The 22,528-nt window shown below is 42.4% G+C and overlaps 1 protein-coding gene across 8 annotated transcripts in view; it reads left to right on the top strand.

The window, feature by feature from the left end:
* The window catches only part of PCGF3 (polycomb group ring finger 3), a gene marked incomplete at its 5' end in the record, with an annotated part of 48,865 nt that extends 35,388 nt beyond the window's left edge, over nucleotides 1-13,477 (top strand). For 7 of the 8 annotated variants that reach the window (XM_082205165.1, XM_082205163.1, XM_082205164.1 and 4 more), the window contains 7 exons: nucleotides 2,268-2,364; nucleotides 3,127-3,182; nucleotides 4,607-4,717; nucleotides 6,482-6,570; nucleotides 8,481-8,618; nucleotides 12,372-12,452; nucleotides 12,680-13,477. In XM_082205165.1, the coding sequence (XP_082061291.1) occupies nucleotides 2,268-2,364; nucleotides 3,127-3,182; nucleotides 4,607-4,717; nucleotides 6,482-6,570; nucleotides 8,481-8,618; nucleotides 12,372-12,452; nucleotides 12,680-12,727 (620 nt within the window). In that variant the 3' untranslated portion in view covers nucleotides 12,728-13,477. Of the gene's footprint in view, nucleotides 1-2,267; nucleotides 2,365-3,126; nucleotides 3,183-4,606; nucleotides 4,718-6,481; nucleotides 6,571-8,480; nucleotides 8,619-10,730; nucleotides 10,895-12,371; nucleotides 12,453-12,679 lie in introns of those variants that run through there. The other variant, XR_014214804.1, reaches the window with a different exon arrangement.
* Nucleotides 13,478-22,528: the final 9,051 nt, after the last annotated feature.

The raw sequence follows: 22,528 nt of genomic DNA, 5'->3' as shown, positions 1-22,528 counted from the left end.
GATGCCAAGTAATGTTCTGCTTTACTTTGAAGGTGAGGGCAATGGTATATTATGGTAGGCTTTTAGGAATGCTGAAAAGTAGGATTCTTTTAAAACATAAGGTGTATTGGAGAATTAATGATGGTGGTGATGATGTTTGAAGCGGCACATAATCCAAGGTTTATTGCTGGCAGTAAATCAGGTTCTTCTTACCCTCATACGAACCAGTAGTGAAGATCTAAAAGGAAGGATGGGGGGTTGGGTTTGTAAATATTTTGCAAGTGGTATTTGAAAGAAAAAGAAACATGGAGATTTAGTTCATGTGATACATACTAAATTATGAGTTGATTGCTGTGCCAATTTGTAAGCCTTAGATTAATACTCCTAATTTAAACCTAAACTGAAGACTTTCAGGAACTGTTGTGTGAAACTGTACAAGGCATAACTCTGGACAAGAGGGAGACAAGATAGGTTTGTAGCTCTTGCTTATGTAGCCATGACATGTAGCCACCTGCCCCTTGTTAGGTCACAATCATTCCCAGTTTGGGTGCTTGTGGCATATTCCATTTCAGTGCCAAGGTCCTTATGACATTTGAAAGACCCCCCCCTTTGATAGGTGATGGCTTATAAGTGCATTTAAACTTCATAGAATTTGCCATTTATACAGTTCTTCCAAAACACTGAACTTCCCCCCCTATCCTACTCAGAAGTTCCTCTTCTTTCCCCATTTCCTTTCCCTCCAAAGGAACTTCTACTCTTTGCAAGAGAGCAATAAATATTTTAATAAATAATAAAACTGAACCATCGTCTTGGTCTATCTGGACTTTCACCTTGCTGTTTCTCTTCCATGATTTTAGTCATATGCTTTCTGTTGACTTTTAATGCAATAGGATAGCTGGGTAATCTTTGTGTGGGTGTGAATCTTTGTTATGTCAATTGGTCCTCATTGCTTTGCATATATCTCTCTGCCCTCCCTCCTTGCAAACCAGGCTTCCCTCTAAAGGCTCACAGTGCCTCATCCTGGCTGTTATTAAGCACTACCTTGAGCTTGTTTCTGCTAAAATGTGCATCATTTTTGTGAGATGTAGATGGCACTGTTTAACTGCAGAAGCCAGGCACTAGTATTGCCAAGGTTTCAAAGCCATTGTAGGGCAGTTGGCTATATGCAAGCGGACTATATAAGCAAGCAAGGGTGTTCTAGGTATCCTTTTGCTGTACCTACAACTCTGCTGTTAACGTCACTGAAATAACCTCAATTTCAACTTTGGACAACGCTAAATCAATGATGGCACACTGTCAGATATGTAATAAATATATGTTTATAAGGAACATCCTATGTATTCAGACCTCAGTTTGACTCTAAAGACCATGTTGTTCTTAAGCAGTAAACAACTTTTCACAACTTCATATTCTGCATTCAAACAACCTAAAAATAAATGTGTACTTTAAAATTTAAATCAGTTTAGAATTCTAAACACATGCCAGAAAAGCAAGCAAGCAAACAAACAAAAGCCCTCCCAGTTTTATATTGCTGCTCTTCTGATCTTTCTTATCTATATTTAACCCTCTGAATTTTACCCTCTGGAGATGAATGAATGAATGAAAGAAAGTGCCTGAATATATGCCTTAACATTTGTATGTTAGACAATACATCCTTATTGGGCATTATTTAGTTAAAGCTGGAAAGTGAATATAAATAGTTGCTAAAATATCTAATGCATTTAAGAAGAAGAAGAAGAGTTTGGATTTGATATCCCGCCTTTCACTCCCTTTAAGGAGTTACATTTAACTTTTTTTGTATTGAGAAAGCAGTTTCGTAAAGAATGAAATGTTCTAGTCAGAGATGGAAAACCTCAGGCTTGGAGGCCGAATGCTTGAGCCTTCCAGGGCTCTCTGGCCCTCAGAAATCTCTCTAGGTCACATACCCTGGAGAGCCATGCCCCTGGCCCAGCTTTGCACCCCCCCCTGAGTGCTTTTTGACTGGCTGGAAAGTGTCCAGTGAACTCCAATAATGCTGCTTAGTTGCTTGGATGGATGGAGGATAGAGAGGAATGTGTGAGTGTGAAGAAACTAGGCAAAGGTGATGTTCACATTTATGGCTCTGTTCACTTTTGCCTTGGCCCACCCACATCCTCTATGTGGCCCCCAGCAGGTCGCCCCGAAGGGAATGTGGCCCTCTGGCTGGGTGGAGGGCAGGTTCTCCACCCCTGGTTTAAGGGAACAGTGTTAAATCTGCAACATCCATGCTTGTTCTTAGGACGGTAGTAACCAAATCTTTCTATATACAGTCTGCAGGAGTTGCTTGGTAAAGTATTTGGAAGAAAATAACACCTGTCCCACATGCAGGATAGTTATACACCAGAGCCATCCACTACAATATATTGGGTAAGTAACGTTTTAAGGTAATATGTACAGAGATCTGCTAGGTATGCTTTTCCATCAGTGGGCTGGTTTAGAAATGCATGTACATACCGTATTTTTCGTCCCATAGGATGCTCCGTCCCATAGGACGCACCTAGTTTTTTGGGGGGAAATAAAGGGGAAAAAATTCCCTTTATTTCCCCCCCAAAAAACCAGGTCGAGGAATAGCGGGATGGCGGCGCTGCGCCTCCCCGCTGTCCCCCAAGCTTGTGGGGCTGGCTGATGTCTGCCCGGCGCGTGGGGCGCTCTGCTTCATGGCACCTGGCGCGCCGGGCGGCAGGCTGCTATCCGCAGCCTAGGGAGCCCTGCGGGAACTCCCGCAGGCCCCCCAGGCTTGCTGATAGCTTCCTGAAGCCTGGAGAGCTAGAGGGGTCGGTGCGCACCGACCCCTCTCGCTCTCCAAGCTTCAGCGAAAGCCTGTATTCACCCCATAGGACGCACACAGATTTCCCCTTCATTTTTGGAGGGGAAAAAGTGCGTCCTATAGGGCAAAAAATACGGTAATTTGACTGCACATCACTTGATTGCATAGCACAATGAAAATTATGGGGAGCCATCCAGCCTTCCTTCATTAACTTTACTTTTACGTGAGGAATGAGTTGATGTTTCAGCGCTCATCCCAAGGGAAATTTCAATGCTCATCCCACCATCCAATGGACAAATTCAGCATGGAAGTGCTTCAAAGTGAAATTTACTTCTTGTTATTTTCTCTCTCTTTTTGGCCAGTCATGACAGAACAATGCAAGATATTGTTTACAAACTTGTTCCAGGTCTTCAGGAAGGTAAGTGAACAATATACTCTTCGGTAAACATTTACGTATGATTAAAACTTTTCAATGTGGTGTTTGGAGGTAATAGTTCAATTTAAAAAAACCAAAATAACATGAAATAATGGATGGCATGATGTAGTTCTAGGTTGTTTTTATGGGGTTGCTTTGGCAACTAAGGGCCAATTGGCATGTTACAGTGGAGCTCCATGCTTGTAAAAGTTACTGAGATGGTTTTGGTGGTTTCAAGTTTGGACTGGGAGAGAGGGGAGGTCCCCCTGTGGCCCCAAGCCAGATCACTTCTGTGGAGCTGCTGTTAACTTGTAGAAGAGAAAACTAATCTCTTGGTTGATTTTACAGAAAGAAAGTTATGTTGGGAGCTCCAGACATGAGGCAGCAATGTAATATGTAGTTTGGCCCTCAAGATACTGTAGGCAGGAAAATTCATTGCAGTGTGGGTGCCTTATATTTGCACATGTGAATGTGAGAAATTTTAGCAAGTGGGGATATTTACTGGTATTTACTGATATTTGAATGGGCCCAGAGAGAAATGACAGGATAACTAAATGCCTTTGGGAAATTTATTTTATTTATTAGCTAAATATATATATAACCACCCTTCACCTGAAAATATATAACACAAAATATATAACCAAAAAAACAAAAGCAAACCAATACTCCCCCTCCCACAAACACATCTGGAAGACCATAGATTTTTTTAATCAGCCAAAGGCCTGGTTATAGAGGAATGTTTTCGCCTGGCACCTAAATGTCTAAATGTCATTCCCCTTTTCTAGCATATAACTGATAAAGGACACTTACCTAAGAAGCACATGAGTAAATTTCAGAAACAAGTCTCATGGTTCAGGCATTTCTAACATTTCCCAGCGGGCTTTCTAAATTACCAGTAAATGTCAATATCCACATAGTTGCTTACATTTCCTGCAATGCATACTAACATAAAATTCCTTGTGGATATGCTGCAATTTGCAGTCCTAGATTTTGCTGTTGCCTGTTTCACTAATATGGATACTTTATACATATGATGTGTGTACAGTAATAACATCATTACTTTTGACTGAAAATTATTTCATAAATGAACCAGGCATGGGAGTGGGAGTGGGAAAGACTTTATTTCACAGTTTGTAAAACATGAGTCCCCGCCTCAATCCTAAATCTTGCCAAGAGTCACTAACAAGTGCATGAAACAAGTGCTGCGCCATTTTAAAGTAGAAACTGAAATCCAAAAGTAGCATTCAATCGTTTAAGAAATATCTCATCTTATTAAGATGATGTGTAATGAGTCACAGAAAAGCTGTCGGACATTAGAGGGTGCTCTTGATACATTTTGCTGAAAGTGTGAGAGGAGTAAATTGTTTGCTTAAGTTGATGAAGTCCACTGATCTTAGCTAAAGACACTGTTTTAAAATGTTAAACAGCGGAAATGAGAAAGCAGAGGGATTTCTACCACAAACTGGGCATGGAAGTACCAGGTGACATCAAAGGGGAGACGTGCTCAGCCAAGCAACATTTAGATTCCCACCGTAATGGTAAATAGACATTGCATGTATTTGCTACACCTGTGCTTGCGAAAGGAAATTGTTTGAACATTCTTTATTGATTTATAATATGTTTATTACCAATATATTCTGTTTCCTAAAGAATATGTATGCTGTTGCTTGTGAAATGTGGAACAAATAGATATTTTCCCACAAGTAAGCAGTTGGAAGGCTACAGCCTCGTGACCTATATATTCGCAACAAATTTTACATTCATGCCATTTTCCACAATTGATGGTACCTATGATCTTCCCCACTGGCTATTGTATGGTCCACCTGTTTGTGTAATGTAGGAAGTGGACCCATCATCTGCACATATATGGGTTCTGCGATGTAGGCATTCAGAATGCCTAGTGGTTTATAAAGATGACTACAGCTTTGACTAAGGATGCCGGATCAATAGCCAATTTTAAAGTCTTTAGAGGCAATAAAACAACTTCACTGTGATACACTTCACTGTGAGCTGCTTTCATTAAAGCGAATTTGAGTGGTGCATATTTTTCTGCTGTTGCAGAATGAACGTTACAGTCCTTAAGTGGCATAATTGTGACATGAGCCACTGTAGTTAAGAACCTACTTCAGATGCCTCAGCCAAGAATGCAGAAATTTATTTAAAGAAATAAAACGCCCAGGATCCAGAGCAAGGAATGTGTTTCTGGTTCAAAGACACAAGTGGTATCCTAATATTAGTCTTGACAGTAGTGTGGGGGTGTCCATTAGTGCCCTAGTGCCAGTGGATGCCACATGCTCTTGGTACATCTGAGCAAAGAACTGCAGAAAGATCTGATGTGGGTGTAGTGGAGTTCTTCTCTCTGTTCACCTTGTGGGATGTTCTTATGCGACACAAGTACAAGGCATAGGGGCCAGGTGTGTGTGTGGTTCCTGGCAGTTGGGCAGAGTTGGCTGTCCGCATCTTACTAACTGGGAAGCTCTAAAATAAATCCAATGTAAAATTGGCTGTGCCATATAACCTTGTGTTTGGGATTGCTTGTCCTGCTCCAGTACAGCTTGTCAAAACAGAACACAAGTGTTGCAAGGACTTTCATAGCTTTGCAGGTAAATATGCCACCCCAAACGATTTAGCTTCATGAAGGGCTTGAGTGTAAGGAGAGAACTCTTACACAGCCTCTGCCTCTGAAGAGGAGCAGAATAAAGAACCCTTTGCCTACATCTCTGCTGGGGACAAATTAGCTGATAGTGGTTATGATCAGGGACAAATTGTGGCCAGATTTGTTTTCAGGCTTCCTGTTCTTTCTTTCTGGTATACTCTAATTTTAAATCTCCAGATGTTTCAGTCAGAAACAGGAAATGGAAGTTGTGGGCAGTTTAGCCTACAGCCTGATCTTTTGAAATATCCGAGGTGTTGCAATGAGAAGAATGTGTAAATGTTATGTTGGGATGAAAAGTCTGAGTTTTGGTGGCTTTGCTGGTAAACTGTTTTCATTAAAAGCAGCAAGAGCACAATCAGGTTGTTGTTGGAATTATCTAAAGATCTTATAACCTATCAGAATCTTGAGAGGTTTTTTAAAAAAAAACTTTCAAATGCCTGAGTTTGTCATGATGCACTACATGACATACTAGACACATAGTGTCTTCCATGTGTAGCTTGAATTGCTCTTAATATGAATGAATTTATTGTAGCTGATAGAGCTACATCTGAAAGGACTGAGGACGTCTTGCATTTATTTCATATGTGAATTTGATATCTTTAGAGTCTTCAACTTTGTCACAGATGCTCTCTGCTTTTTTCATAAGGGGAAACAAAAGCAGATGAGAGTACAAACAAAGAAACGTCGGAAGAGAAACAGGAAGAAGATAATGATTATCATAGAAGTGATGAGCAGGTACTGTTTAAATATGTCCTTTTAATTAAGTAGATGTTTAGCTTTTGGTTTCAGGATAGAATCAGCTAGGAGATAACGTTGTACCTTTTCAAAGAAGTGAGTAGCTAGAGATGCTACGATGGGTGTGTTAATTTTTAAGAGAGAGTGGTGTCCAACAAGATGCTGCGCAGTGGAATTTCCCCTACCTTTCCATCTGCTCAGTGCCCCCTGCATGTATTCCGGGTTCCCCCCAATCTTCCAGAGCAAATTTGGGAAGGGCACAGGAAGGCATGTGGGGAGAGGAGGCGAAGTTCCATTGCAGACACATTAATCCTTTTGCTAGTGGAGCACTTATTTGGATACTGCCCAGAGTTTCAAAAGTTTCTCATCAAGTAAGTACTCAGTTTCTAAAACGAAAGCAGGCTATGCTTGCTGGGTATTATGATTCTTTGAAAGTGTTGAACCCTTCGTTGCAATCACCTGTAGCCAGGTTTTGTTTTCTGTCATCCTAGTGTGGTTGGTTGTGGCTCTGAAAACTCCATATACCAGTTGAACAATTCATGCAATCTTCTGTACATTCTGTTTCTGTTTCTGCTTTTTAGAAGTTGGCTTTTCAAATCACTGCCTTTTAGGACTGTTTCTACATGCGTAGTTTATTCCTGCCAGCTGATCTGTCACCTGGCTTCAGCAGCTGTGAAAATGTAGCCACTTAGATAAACTGTTATTTCATCCCTAACTTTCATTTCTTGTTAATGAAATTCAGCATTTCCTACTGCGAGGAAAAACAACGAATCTTTTTGTTTAAGCATTTCATAATTTTGCTATTTGAGTTTATTTTGAAGAAGGCAATGATGTGACTGTTTCACGTATCTCTGATGTTTGAAATTGGGAGAGGCCATATCTCAGCAGTAGAGCACATTTTGCACGCAGGAAGTCTTGAGTTTAATCCCCTGCGTCTCCTGCTGAAATAGATCGTTGGGCAGCAGGTGCAGGAAGGATAGCCTCCCGAGACCTTGGATAACCTCTGCTGCTCAGAACAGACAACAGTTGACTAGATGGAGCAATAGTCTGGTATCATAAGGCAGCCTCATATGCTCAGGATTTTGCTGAAAGCCAAATCCCTCAACTCCAGTTTTTGTCTCCATGGATCATAGAGGTAGAACTGGAAGGGCCATTTCTTGTTTGTTTTTTGTTTAGATGTACAAGACAGCTATAAATCCTGGGAAGAGTTATAGATCCAAACGGACAGGGATTTAGCAGTACACCGTAGGGGAGTGGGTAAATGTAGAGAAGCTGGTCTTGGAATTTGCACATCCCAGTGTAAGAAACTTCTTGGTTTCTGTAGAGGAAAACTAAAGATTCAGTGCTTTACCTAGGCAGGAGGCCAGCACGGTCTTCACCGAACCACCTGAACAACATCACCATGTGAAGCTGCCTCCAATATGTGGCGCTTCCACCAACAAAAACACATACCTGTCCCAGTTTGGTGGTGAACAGCAGTTCTGGTCTTGGAAGGCACAGATCTCTTGCATGACTCTTTGATATGTGGAAGTTGCATATTTCCATAGGTACCTGTCGGTTGGTACCCATGATGTAGCAGCTCCCTAGGAACATAGGGAGGTTGGACTGTTTCTTCATGTATCCCACCATTGACTATTCCGCCTTGCTGTGGTTCTCCATGCTCTCAGACTGAGCTCTCTGTCATCACCTGCTCCCTGACTCTTCTAAAGCAAGAGATGTCAGAGGTGGAAACTGGGACCTTTCCTGTGTTCCAAGAATGTGCTCTACAGCTGATTTATTTGTACCTTCATTTTATGTAAAATGAACCCTTGCTTAGTTCAGTTTCTCAACCTTTTTGCCACTGAAACAAGGGGAACCTAGAAGGGAACCCCTATTAACTTGTATTGGCCGCTTGTTTCCCCCCCCAAAAGGTAAGCATCTGCTTAGAATGCAACAGCAGCAAATTGCGCGGATTGAAGAGAAAATGGATTCGCTGCTCTGCACAAGCTACAGTCTTACATCTAAAGAAGTTCATTGCCAAAAAGCTTAATCTTTCTTCTTTTAATGAGGTAAACTTTATAAAAAAATATCCTTACCAAGAACAAACATACGATTGTGTTGTGTTCTTAAAATGATCTTGCAACTCGTTCTATTTAAAAAAATAATAATCACTTTACAAATGATAGGGCTGGTTTTTTTTCCTGAGACAGAAATAGCTTGATGAATATAAAGTGTTGGTATCTTGAAATAGTCCCTTTAGGTATAACAAATGACATTTTCTCTTAGAATTGGTTCTGAAGCTTTTCGGTATTAGTCATATTTCACTATTCTTCCTTCACCTGCTATTTCCATTTGAACCATTCTTTTTAGCATCTATAGGGAGACTTGGCTGTTAAGAGGTTTGGGGTAGAGGTTTGTACTAAGTGACATCCTGTCCTGACTGTTGGAGTCCTAGGCCTTCTCTACTTTTTCAAGTTTTTTTTTAAGCAAAAACAGCTGAGATAACCTCAGGCTTTCATTCATACTGTGCAGCTTAGAAATGTGCTTTAAAAACAAAAAAATCAGCTCCAGTAGGTCCCCTAAACTTGTGGAGCAGATTTTAGGGGCACACAGAGCGCTGTGGGGGGTGGGGAGAAGGGAAGTAATGTTTGCATGAGTGGAAGTCTGTTGTGCAAGCTGAATGCCACAATTTGATACCTCACCCTCTAGAATTTAGGTGGCTTCGTAGCTTATTATAATTATTATTTATTAAATTTGTTTACCAACCTTCATCTGAAGTTCACGAGGTGGCTCGCAACATAAAAATACACGAAAAGACAAAATACGTAATAAAATAAGAACAAAAACAAACCAATAACCCTCCTCCCACAAACACATTTAAAAGGCCATGGAGCCTCTCTGGGGAAAACATTCCACAAACGGGGAGCCACCGCAGAAAAGGCCCATTCTTGTGTTGCTGCCCTCCAGATCTCTTGTGGAGGGGGCATTCAAAGAAGGCTCTCAAATGGTGATGGCAGGGTCTGAGTTGGTTCATGTGGGGAGAGGTGTCCTTGAGATATTGTAGTCCTGAGCAGTTTAAGGCTTCATAGATCAAAACCAGCACTTTGCATTGGGGCTGGAAACTAATTGCCAACCAGTGCAGTCGGTGTAATATGCTCAAAGCGTCTTGCTTCACTGAGCAACCAGGCCACCAAATTCTGCACCAGCTGAAGTTTCTCAACTGTCTTCAGAGGCAGCCCTACTGTGTTGCACTAATCTAACCTAGATGTTACCAGAGCATAGACCACAGAAGTTAGACTATCCCTGCCCAGGTAGGGGAGCAGTTGGGTCACCAACTGAAGCTAATGGAAGGCACTCTGCACCACCGAGGCCACCTGAGCCTCAAATGACAACTACATACCTGTTCTTTCAGAGGGAGTGTAAGCCCATCAGGAGCAGGCCACCTCCCATCCACCTGGCCTAGGGAAACACCACTAACAGTGTGTCAGTCTTATTTGGATTGAGCCTCAGTTTGTTGGCTCTCATCCAGTCCATTGCCAAGGCAAGATGAGCGTCCAGCACATTCACTGCTCCACCTGCAGATTCAAAGGAAGAACAGAGCCATGTGTCATCAGCATATTGTCGACAGTGGACTCTAAAACTCTGGATAGCCCCACTCTGCGGTTTCATGTTAAACAGCATAGGGGATAAAATTGAACTCTGATGAACCCCACATTGAAGGGTCTGCAGGGCCAAAGAGCACTCTCCAAGCATCCCCCTCTAGCAGTGACCAGAATAATAATAATAATAATATAATTTATTATTTATACCCTGCCCATCTGGCTGGGTTTCCCCAGCTACTCTGGGCGGCTTCCAACTGAATATTAAAAACAATACAGCACCAGACATAAAAAACTTCCTTAAACAGGGCCGCCTTCAGTTGTCTTTTAAAAGTAAAATAGTTGTTTATTGCCTTGACATCTGCTGGGAGGGCGTTCCACAGGGCAGACGCCACTACCGAGAAGGCCCTGTAACCTCACTTCTCGCAGCGAGGGAACCAGAACCACTGCAGAGCAGTGCCACCACCCATCACCAACTCGGACAGTCGCTCCAGAAGGATACCATGCTTGATGGTATCGAAAGCTGCTGAGAGGTTGGGGAGAATTAACAGGGACACATTTCCCCTGTCTCTCTCCTGACAGAAGTCATCATCCAGGGCGACCAAAGCACTTTCTGTGACAAAATCGGGCCTAAACCCCAATTGAAATGGATCTAGAAAATCAGTTTCCTCCAAAAGTGCCTGGATCTGGTCCGCAACCACCCGCTCAAGAACCTTGCCCAGGAAGGGGAGATTGGCAACTAGCCGGTAATTGCATAGATTTTTGAATCCAGGGAGGGCTTCTTAAGGAGTCGTCTTACCACTGCCTCCTTCACGCAGGCAGGGATCACCTTCTCTCATAAGGAGGCATTAATCACTTCCCTGGTCCAGCCAGCTTCCCCTTCTCTGCTAGTTTTAATCAGCCACAAGGGGCAAGGGTCCAGAGCGCAAGCGGTCACCCAGACCAGTCCAAGCATCTTGTCCACATCCTTGAGCCTTACCAACCAAAACTCATCCAACAGAACAGGACTAGGCAGTGCTCTGGACATCCCTTGAGATCCATCTCCTCTAAGGGTGGAGTCAAGATCATGGTGGATGCGAGAGGTGCAGCTAACCTGACAAGGGGAAAGTGCATGGCTGAGCTTGTCCAATCAGCTCCTAGGATGTGGGAATGGATTTCCTGCTTCACGTTGGATAAACCTATTGAATAAGATTTTCCCTGTGGCTGGGTGGCTACTTCTGAGGTGGTCCCTATATGAATTGTGTGTGTGCCCTGTGTGTCTGGTCTTGCAGGTCTAATAAAAGCCAGACAAAAGTGACAGACAGAAGGATAAAGTAGAAGGTATAACCAGACCTACGTTGAAACATCTTAAGCTGGATGTTTTGGGACCGTATAATAGTTTACATCTTAATATTCATGATATGGATGTATGAGACGCTCTGATTCTAATGAAGGCAGCCAGACAATCAAAATTGGCCATCAAATATCTAACGAGGCACAATTTGCCAGTCCCCCCTCCCTTTTTTATTGCTGTTTCTTATCAACTGCTTCATACATAGGGTTAAATGCTTAGTAATGGTCTAGTTTGCCCCTGGACAATTGGGTATTTACTGGTGACTTCTGCAAACTTCTTTTTTGTTCCTAGTGAATCCTGTCTGGGAGCTAAAATGACACTCTTTTTATCTGCTTTTTCATTCAGACCTCCCTCATCCCTTCCTTTCACAGTTGCTTCAAGCAGGCACACTCAGAACTTTGCACATGCTCATTTTGATAACTTCCACACACTCTGGCTTTAGTTCATTTTCCACAAGGGCAGAGCCTCTGGTCTGTTGTAGAGCACAACACAGATTGTGACCTATCCCTTTATTGTTCTGCACACCAGCAGAGACTATAGAATGCAGTTTATGCCCTGAGTCATGCAACCCCAGTAGGTGCCCAAATATTATCCCTGTGTAGCCTGGCAAGCTCAGTGATAGAGACAGATAGAGACATAGCCTTGTTATGTAATTTGTCCTGTGGCCTAGAGTTTGAGCTCTAAATGGGTTTACTGTATTGGAAAAGACTTCTAAATTGTCTTCTGAAGATCCTTATAGGGATTCTTTGAAGCAGCATCTATTTTGCCTGTAAAGGGATTACAGTTTACATTTAAACCGGCATTTTCTTTAATTTAACTGTTTAAAATGGTGTCAGGATTTGTGGCAATTTGTGTTTGATAAATAAATGAAATACTTCTGTTTTTATTAGCTGGATATATTATGCAATGAAGAAATTCTGGGCAAGGACCACACTCTCAAATTTGTAGTTGTTACGAGATGGAGATTTAAGGTATGTTATATTTGTGGTTAACTTGATGCATTTAACTTTTGAGATTAAAGCCTCCAAACAAACTTACTGGGGAGGAAACCCTCCTCCCGACACACACATGCAAAAGAAGTTGGCCATGATTGGTTTAAATTAATTTCCATTTTGATACATAAATTGCTTACATTCTACACTAAACTTTGATTGCATTAGCTATTTACTAAAAGCAGGTGTATTATTTTATCTTTCAGAAAGCACCTCTACTGCTACATTACAGACCCAAAATGGACTTGCTGTAAGAACTATTTTGTCCTTCTGGACGGTTTTTTGCAGAGACTATCATCGGGCACCTTCTTAGTGCATCACGCAATTGACCCGTGACACAGACCAGCAGAATTCATTCCCGAGAACAGTCGTGCTCTCCTGTTCAACCACCCTGAATCTTTCTCTGAGGGATGCATTAACCTGACTTTCTGGACAGAAAAATATTTATACTTTTTTCTACAAAAAAAAAAAAGGATATCGCAACTCGAGAGGACACTACCAGCACGAAGTTTACAGACATTGAAAACACTTCACAGTTCCCTGTGTGTAGCTCAGTTCTTGGTCATCATCTTGCAAAGACGCAAAATAGGTTTAAAGTGTTGTGAAGGAGATGAATTTTGAATTTGTTGCCCCTAAGCCACTTTTGTGTTGCTTCACAACGTAACTTAAATGTGGCACATTTTTTTTGCAAGATTTTCTGTCTCTTTATACCTCACGACCATCTTGTCTGTTAGTAAGCCCTTCTTAGATTATTTAACATTGACAAAGATCTAATGGCTGGCAGTGAATTTCCTACGTTTCACTGTTCTAGACTGTTCTCCTTGGTTCCTTTGCTGATGCATTGGATGAGGTTATTGGAAGACTTTCAGTTGTTTCCAATCGTGGTTTTATCAGTCACATCAAAAGTGCTGAGCATTTAGAACATAGATCTTGCGGAGCTGGGGCTGATATTGGATTGAGGGATTTGCCTTTCAGTAAATGAAATAAGCCATTGGCAGCCTTAACTACTTGAACTCCAGTCTTGTTCCTTTTGAACAACACTCTAATACTAATGCTACAGCACACTTTGGCGACATGCGTTAGTACATTGACTTTCTTTCTGGTTTCTGGTTTCCCTAGTAAGTCAGTTCTGTTCACCTGACTCTCTGCTGAATTAGCTTTATGGGGGTCAGATTTAGATGGCAATGTGGTACTTCCTGGCCTTAATTATAAATCTTTATTTATTTTTTAATCCAGCCCCCTAGGAATGCATTCGCCCCTCTAAACTATGTAAGTACTGTCTCTCTCAATAGAGGATTGAACAGCTTAAAAAAGGATAAATGCTGCTCCACTTTAAGCAACTTGAGATTTTTTATTTTTAAAGTTTGCGTTCGGATGGGACTTCTGCAAGTTTGCTGTGGGAAAATGATAATCATTTTCCCACAGTTTGCACCACGCACAAAGTGGGTGTGTGATAAACTGCATGCTAGCCTTCATTGGTCAAGGGCATGCGAGGCCCTTTCATCGGGGGCCATTGAAATGGTCCAGTCTGGGCTGCACCCAGTAACATGTGTGCATACTCTCATTGTTGCACGTAACCCTACGTACTGGCATGTTTTCCCTCTCCCACATGCACATACATGCACAGAGGCATGTGTATTCTTTGCATGTACACAAACCTGCCATTCCGCCACCAGGCACCAGCTTGGCTGGGACTTGGATTTGTTCCAGGGACTGGTAGGGAAGAGGGTACATCACTTTCCATGGTGTTTTGCCGTTTTGCAGTACGCTGCCTTGAGTTAGGTTTCTCCTATCTCTGTTGCTTATAAACCCGCTGCTGGTGGGATTTGGGCTTGACGAGAAGCACAGAGCGGTCAAATGAATAAGTGTCATGTACAGGCGGTGAGTTTCAGAGAGACCGGCAAGAAGGTCGAGGGGAAGATGATGTTTCCCCAGACTTGGTAGAAGCCTTTCCCCCACTTAGGGAGACATGCTTGAGTAGCCAATATGCTTAGCCCATAGCAGTTTGACCATCTTTGCTACTTGTTTTTCTGAGCATTCTTGCTCTATATAACGGGTGCAGGTTAATGACTTTCCTTTGTGGAAGAAGCCCAGATAGGGTGCAACAAGGGGGTGGTGTATTATGACATGTGGACCATTTAACAAATCCTTACCAAACGGAAGTCCAAAGCAGGTAGTTGCTGGATAACATTGAGATCAAGTCTCTATGTTAGCAGCATACAGTCAAGTTAAAATACTGTTCTCATTTTCTTGAATGGATGAGTCTCGCAGCACTAGACCTCCCCCACCTCTTCAGTTAGGAATTGTCATTTCCTTCCTTAGTCCTGATTTTTCTATTGTCATCAACTAGAATTAAAGTTCATCACCCAGCTTCTTTCAGCCATTGTCCTCCTCTATGCCTTTGGCTCCTCCTGTCAGTGTGATAGGAGCCCATCTTTCTAAGGTGAGCAGTGTGGCCTTCGTTACCTCAGATTTTATCATGGCAAATCTGAATAGGTGGAAGTCAAAGGAGTCAATTAGAGGAACGAAGGGGAAATGGGAGCAAGTAGGAAATGTTGATACGACTAGATGAGATTTGGCTTAGCAGTAGACGGCACTGGACACTCTTTCGCTGGAAAGTCTTCCAGGGCAAGCCCTGTTGAAATGAATGGGCACCACAAAGACTACACTAAACATTAAGGGCACTTATCCTGTTCGCAGGAGAATTTTCCACTGGATAGTTTCCCTTAAATTTGTAGCTTCTACTTCTTAATAAGGCCATATTTCTGTGAAAAGCAATTTCCCATTTCATGTTAAGCTATTGCTTGCCATTGTTCAGAAAGTATCTTCCAATATTAAAAATGAAAGCACTGGTTAATGGAAGACTATGGATTTGTGGAGTGTGGAGGACTATATGGGACTGTGTGAGGCCCCTGGAAAAAGAAGAGTCTTAACTTTAAGGTTTTCCCCAATTTCACAGGCCATATGGTGCTATCTGAAAACATATTGGCTAACATTGCTTAGTGAGCCTTAAGCTTGGAGCCTTGTCCAATGCCCACTTGATTCAATTAATCTTTTAGAGGGTTAAATGACCATATACAACTATTCAGTCTACCTCAGACTAGATACACAGCTGAATTGTATGACCAATGCCATCTTAAAATACGGAATATAAATGTTATCCTGTGTAACTTAAAACTGAGGGATTAAATAGTATCAAGATGCAAACTACACCCCCACAACTCTTGACTGCAGCAGTCTACAGAATCTGTATTGCTAAGTTTCTAGCAAATTTTTGAATCACTTGAATTTGATACGGTGCTATATAAATATATTTAAATATATATCTAGGCAGGTGCATGGAACCAAACCCAGCAGTTGACACCTAAGCTGGTTTTGCTGCTCTTCAGCGAGTATTTATCTCTGCTTTTATAACAGCCTGATGAAAACAACCTTGGCAGAAAATATTTGGTTTTTTCTTTCTTTCTCAACAGCTTCTTAGAATACATTTTTTTCCCCCTGTGGAAACTCAGTTCCTTGGGGTGTGTTTGTTCCAAAGACCTGGCTGATTTGTTTTATCAGAAAAAAAATAATCACACAACCACAGTGAATACCAACAGAGCAGATCCTTGTGATAGAAATTGTCTCTCTTCTGTGAAGTTTTTAAGGGGCAGGTTGCACAATGATTATGTTGGCAAAACATTCTGTTGATCTTCTGGCTTTAGGTCTTGGAATCATTTTCAGCTTGAGTGGCTCATGCCACACAATTTGGTTGAATAAGTGATCTATAAAAGTTACTGTGAAGTTGGTTTTCGAGGTTTTTTTTGTTTTGTTTTTTTTCAAACGACTGCTTACCGCTGGTAAATAAATGCAGTAAAATTATCTTGTTGCATTATCCTCAGCAACAAAAGAGACGAGCATAACGCAGGTTCATGTTCTCACTTGGTATAATTTTCTTTTAAAATAGAGAAATCAGAATATATAATATTGAATTTTAAATAAGATTGGGGCAGGGGGGGGTTAAAAGTTAACTTTATAAAATTATTTATTCTATTTTAAGCATTCTATCTTACTTTTTACCATCTAAGTATTTTTTTGGTTTTGATGGTCCAGCTTTATTTATGGGCATATAAAATGAAATTGTGAGATGTTTTTTACAAGCTTCTTCCTTCTTTTGGTGAGGGCCAGACTGGATGATGTGCTGAATGGGTGGCTGCAACCAAAAATGGTAGCCTCGTGTCAAGTCTTCTCCCCACCTCCGTAATGTTTATGATTACTTATTTGTGCTCTCCTGCCATTTCGCATCTCTTTGCACCCTTCCGGAGGCAGACAATGATATGAGAAATGGTGAACGCTCTTACATGAGGCACAGGTAAGTTGTACTAGATATTACGGAGCAGTAAAGAGGGAGGATACAGCTGTGATCATGTATGACAGCAGCTACATATTTAGTTTGGCCCCTTCTTTGATTTTTTTTTTAAAGTATGTTTTTGTTTTGTATGGATAAAGAGCATTACTTTATGCTTTTTGTGCAATAGGTTTGAAACATGCTTCTGTTAGGCATACCTTTAAGATTTTAAATGTAGCATCTACTAACCACAGATCTGAAAAGGAATGTAGGTGGGTTTAAGTGTACATTCAAATGGGCTCTTCTGTTTTTTGTTTTCCCTTCCTTCCTGGGATTTTTAAGAGTGACATTTGGGAGTTGTGTCTGTGTGAAAGAACTACCTGTCAGCAATATTTTTTAACAAAAAGATTTGGCAAAAAAACTCTTAAATGTAACATGTGAAAGAAATCGGCAAGACTTGCAACTTATCCGAATCTTTTTTTGTGTGCCATTAATATGTCTGGTATTTCTCTCTTATTTGTATACCATTTAACCTGGAAATATTTATTTCTCAGTGGTTGTGCAATGCTCCAGATGCAAACTGTAACCTTGGAGGGGAAATGCAATCATTTTAAAATATCAGACTTCAAAATATGATGGTGCTATTTTTCCCCCGTTAGTAGGATTTGAGCCTTTTGAAAGCTTATCTGGCTCTTATTGTTTTCATAACAATCTAATTAGTCTTGGGAGATTCACTGTCCTGTTTCTTTTCCAGTGGATGACAACTCTATTAGCATAGCCTATTTGCAATGATTTGAAACTGAGCTGTAAATTTAAATGCAACAGGAGAAAGCCAACCAGTTTGTACATCTACACAATAACTTTGATAACTTTATATTTTAACCAGTACATAAGAAATGCATTTACTGCAGACGGTTAAAACTGTATTTTACAGAAAAAAATCTGTTTCTGTATTTCCTCAGGTAATTGCTCCAGTTTTAAACACTTCACGTGATACCTTAACTTAACATATATACACGTGCCCTCCAATTTCAAATGTAAAAAGATGAGGTGCGCAGGCAGACCCCATTGCATGCCAGAATTGCAAGTGGACGTATTCACCTTATAGTCAAAATGTGCACAGGAAATGCAACGTTTTTAGCAAGATGCATACTGTTGGCTTAGAAACACAGTTTCTGCTTTAAGTGGAAGTGGTGGCTGAATGCACATTCTCCAGGAATTGGTTTCTAACCCTAAAAACTGGCTGCTGCCATTTGAATTCCTCCCCTCTTTGTTGAGCACAAATTGTGCCCTGGAGGTGACTCACAAAGGCCAGGGTTACCAGGTCCTTGCTATCCAGGGTTTCTGCTGAGCAGCTGCAAATTGGCAGAGAAGATGGAGATCTGCAGCAGAGGAAGCAGGGTGTTTGTGTGTGTTGCTTAACCATTTCCCCTACCGACCACTTGCCTCCACAATCCTACAAACATGCTTCTGGAGCCCTGGCTGGGGTCAAGTGGAGGTTGGAGGAGGGAAATGGTGCAGGAAATGTTAAGCACTTTCTCCCACCCTACTCCTCTGCTGCAATTGGTTCCCTTAACCCTACTGTTTTGCAGCTCTGTGGCAGATCTCGGTTCCAGGCCTTGTTCTGTTGCTGAATGTGGTGTTCTGACCACTGCACCTATCTGGAGTTCTACGAATGCCCATGAGCGTTGAACCTGTCGAAGCTACAAGTGGGTCCTCCTCCTCCTAATGTTTTGTGTGAATGGGCACATTTACTTGGGTGAGGAAAGTTACCTAAGGTGCACTGTGCACACCCGCTGGGCTTCGGGTATTGCAAAATGCCCTATTTAAAAAGGCAGCGATAACAGCCAAGTGACAGGGCAAGTGTCAAGAATGCCATTCGCTTGCAACAAGATAAATTTAGGGTTATGGGACAATAAGCCAGTGCAACCGTTTAAGCCTTTATCCTCACTTTGTGGCATAATTAAGTTACTGAAAATTCTTGCCGTATTAAAAACAAATAAATCATATTTTTTGGCTTGGTTTCATTTGAAAGTTTACAATTTTTTTACGCTTTGTGTTGCTGTGTAACTTTTGTACTATTGGTGGCTAGTTTTTGTCTGGATAAGCCTTTTGGGGGATTATTGCTTAATGTTTTGATTTTATGATAGTGAAGCTTGTATTCAGTGTTCTGCCAATTAATATTATATGCTTGTAATAAAAGCAAAAAAAAAAAAAGGCTTTTTTTTGGCCTGTTTTTCAAGAACGTGAATGTTTGGCTCGCAGAAGGATAAATCCACACCCCTGAGAATGACAGCAAGCTTGGTTTGTGTGACTATTGCCAGTTTTGTGTTCAGTAAGCTCTGATAATGTCCCTTGCCTGTCACGCTGGAGGACAGAGGCGAATGTATGTAGAAACTAGACCAGAAACTCAATAGCCGACAGCAATTTCGAAAACTGAAAACTCAATAGTCGACAGCTGGGATTCAGGTTGTTGCACTCAGTGGAAGCTGCGTGGCATGTTCAACTTCCGAGGCATGTTCGAAAACCGAAGCATTTACTTCCAGGTTTACAGCGTTCGAAAACCAAAATGTTCAGGAACGGAGACATTCGAAAACTGAGGTATTTTGCCTCTGGTCCCAACATCACTGCATGTGTCCAGTTCTCAGCACCATAGTTTAATAAGGATATTGAGAAGCTAGAATGCTTGCAGAGGAGAGCAACCAAGATGATCAAGGAAGGGTCTGGAAACCAAGAGGAATGGTTCAGGCAGTTGGGTATGTTGTTTTTTTCCTGTTCCAGAGGGTAAGACTCAAACCAATTGATTCAAGTTACAAGAAAGGAGATTTCGACTAAACATCAAAAAGAAGTTTCTGATAGTAAGAGCTGTTCAACGGTGGAATGGACTCCTTTGGGACTCTCCTTCCTTGGAGGTTTTCAAGCAGAGGTTGGATGGTCACCTGTCATGGATGCTTTAGTTGAGAGTCCTGCATTGCAAGGGGGTTGCACTAGATAACCCTCAGGGTCCCTTCAAATTCTTCTATGAGTCTATGAGCATAGCTACCAAGCTGAATGCAGGACACTAGCAATGGGTGGAGGCCTCCCAGAAGCTTGCTGTTCTACCTAATTTTGCTTCTTTCCTGGAACACAAGAAATGAGATTTGTGTAGAGGGGTCTCCATTCTGCATTGATCTCCTCTCTCTGCTATAGCAGATGAATAACAACAAATTCCTGAATGAGGGGAGGGCAGGTGCTGGGAACCTGTGGTTCTCCAGATGATGTTGGACTACAACTCTCATCATCCCTGGCCATTGGCCATGGTGACCAGAGCTGATGAGAGTTGGGAGGATGGCATCTGGAGGATTCTAGGTTACCTATCCTGGGGGAATTGCCAAGGGCTTGTTCGGCCGCCATCCACAACTGATGAACCGTGTTTGGCCTGGTGTATTGCAAGTTGTACAGCCTTACTGAGTAGTTCATCACCTAATAGAACAGATTTTTGCTGACCTCTATTTATCTTCTATGGCAAACACTCATTTTTTGAGGGATCTGATTGCTGTGCCTTACATCAGTGCATAGATGTAGCACAAAATATCTTATCCTGGAGCAAAGAATGTTCTTGACTTCGCTTGGTTTTTCTCTCCGCATGCTGCTCTTCAGACTCCTTTCATCTTTTCACAATCAAAGCTGGAAAAGTGTGTTATTGTCAGCAGCACAAATAAACCTATCAACACCATTAGCAATATTACATCTTTTAGATTTTAGGAGCAATATCTGGTGAGACAAGATTTTCTGAGTGGCCATACAGACCTTCAACACCAGAGATTGCCAAACTGTGGACCAGGGAAGGTTGAAGGTCTCCCAGGGTCCAGAGAGTAGTTAATGCTTCATTGGAGGAAGGGGAGTTACCATTCGCTGCGAAAGAGCTGGTGGTACATCCCCTCAAGAGGACCCCCCTAGACTCGGAAATGTTAAGCAATTGTTGCGTTTACGAGCACAGTTCAAAGTGTTGGTGCTGATCTTTAAAGCCTTAAATGGCCTCAGCCCAGGATACCTGAAGGAGCGTCTCCACCCCCATTGTTTGGCCCGGACACTGAGGTCCAGCGCCGAGGGCCTTCTGGCGGCTCCCTCCCTGCCAGAAGTGAGGTTACAGGGAACTAGGCAGAAGGCCTTCTCAGCGGTGGCACCCACCCTGTGGAAAGCCCTCCCGTCAGATGTCAAGGGAATAAACAACTATCTGACTTTTAGAAGACATCTGAAGGCAGCCCAGTTTAGCGAAGTTTTTAATGTTTGATGTTTTATCTTTTTTTTTTTTTAATACTATGTTGGGAGCCACCCAGAATGGCTGGAGAAACCCAGCCAGATGATGGGGTATAAATATCATCATCATCATCATCATCGTTGTTGCCCAGTGGCTGTGCTTGAGAGAGTACTGGCAGTTGACTTTGAGGCATTCTTGGGAGGATAATATCTAGATCCATTTCACTCTGGCGTCAGACCCAGTCATGGTACTAAAACCACCTTGGTCATCCTGGCTGAAGACATCTGTCAAGAGAGAGATGGGGAGATCGCAGAGAGTGTGATCCACTCTCTGGGTGAATTTCAATATACAGTGGTACCGCGGGTAACATACGCTTCAGGTTACAGACTCCGCTAACCTAGAAATAGTACCTCAAGTTAAGAACTTTGCTTCAGGATAAGAACAGAAATCGTGCTCTGGTGGCACGGTAGCAGCGGGAGGCCCCATTAGCTAAAGTGGTGCTTCAGGTTAAGAACAGTTTCAGGTTAAGAACGGACCTCCAGAACGAATCAAGTACTTAACCTGAGGTACCACTGTAATTGCGGGACGCGGGTGGCGCTGTGGGTAAAAGCCTCAGCGCCTAGGGCTTGCCGATCGAAAGGTCGGCGGTTCGAATCCCCGCGGCGGGGTGTGCTCCCGCTGCTCGGTCCCAGCGCCTGCCAACCTAGCAGTTCGAAAGCACCCTCGGGTGCAAGTAGATAAATAGGTACCGCTTACCAGCGGGAAGGTAAACAGCGTTCCGTGTGCTGCGCTGGCTCGCCAGATGCAGCTTTGTCACGCTGGCCACGTGACCCGGAAGTGTCTCCGGACAGCGCTGGCCCCCGGCCTATAGATGTGAGATGGTCGCACAAACCCCAGAGTCTGTCAAGACTGGCCCGTTCGGGCAGGGGTACCTTTACCTTTACCTTACCACTGTAATTGACTATGGTATTCTCATAGAGGCTGGGGGCACCAAACTTCATTGGTTCCATTTCTACCCCCAGGACTGTTTCCAGAAAGTAGTTACAGTGATATCTTGGTTTACGAACTTAACCTGTTACGGAAGTTCGTTCTTAAACTAAAGCGTTCTTAAACCAAGGCATGCTTTCCTTTAGCAGTGAGGGACTCAATTTACAAATGGAACACACTCAACAGAAAGTGAAACATGTTCTGCTTCCAAAGCAAAGTTCACAAACCAAAACACCTACTTCCAGCTTTGCAGCGTCCTTAATCCAAGTTGTTCATAAACTAAGCTGTTCTTAAACCAAGGTACCACTGTATGGAGGAGGCTCCTGTTCAGCACCATGGATACTGTCCTGAAGTGTCCACAGGGTTCCACCTCGTCCCCCGTGCTATTCAACATCTATCTGAAGCTGCTGGGAAGGGTCTTCAGGAGATTTGGAGTGAGGTGTCACCAGAACGCAGGAGACACTGTGCTCAAACTTTCTGTTTCATCTGAATCAGGAGAGG

The sequence above is a fragment of the Podarcis vaucheri genome, assembly GCF_965113315.1.
Source record: "Podarcis vaucheri genome assembly, chromosome: 17".
Taxonomy (NCBI): Eukaryota; Metazoa; Chordata; class Lepidosauria; order Squamata; family Lacertidae; genus Podarcis; species Podarcis vaucheri.
The sequence above is the reverse complement of the archived record's forward strand: the minus strand, read 5'-3'. Positions and strand labels throughout refer to the sequence as shown.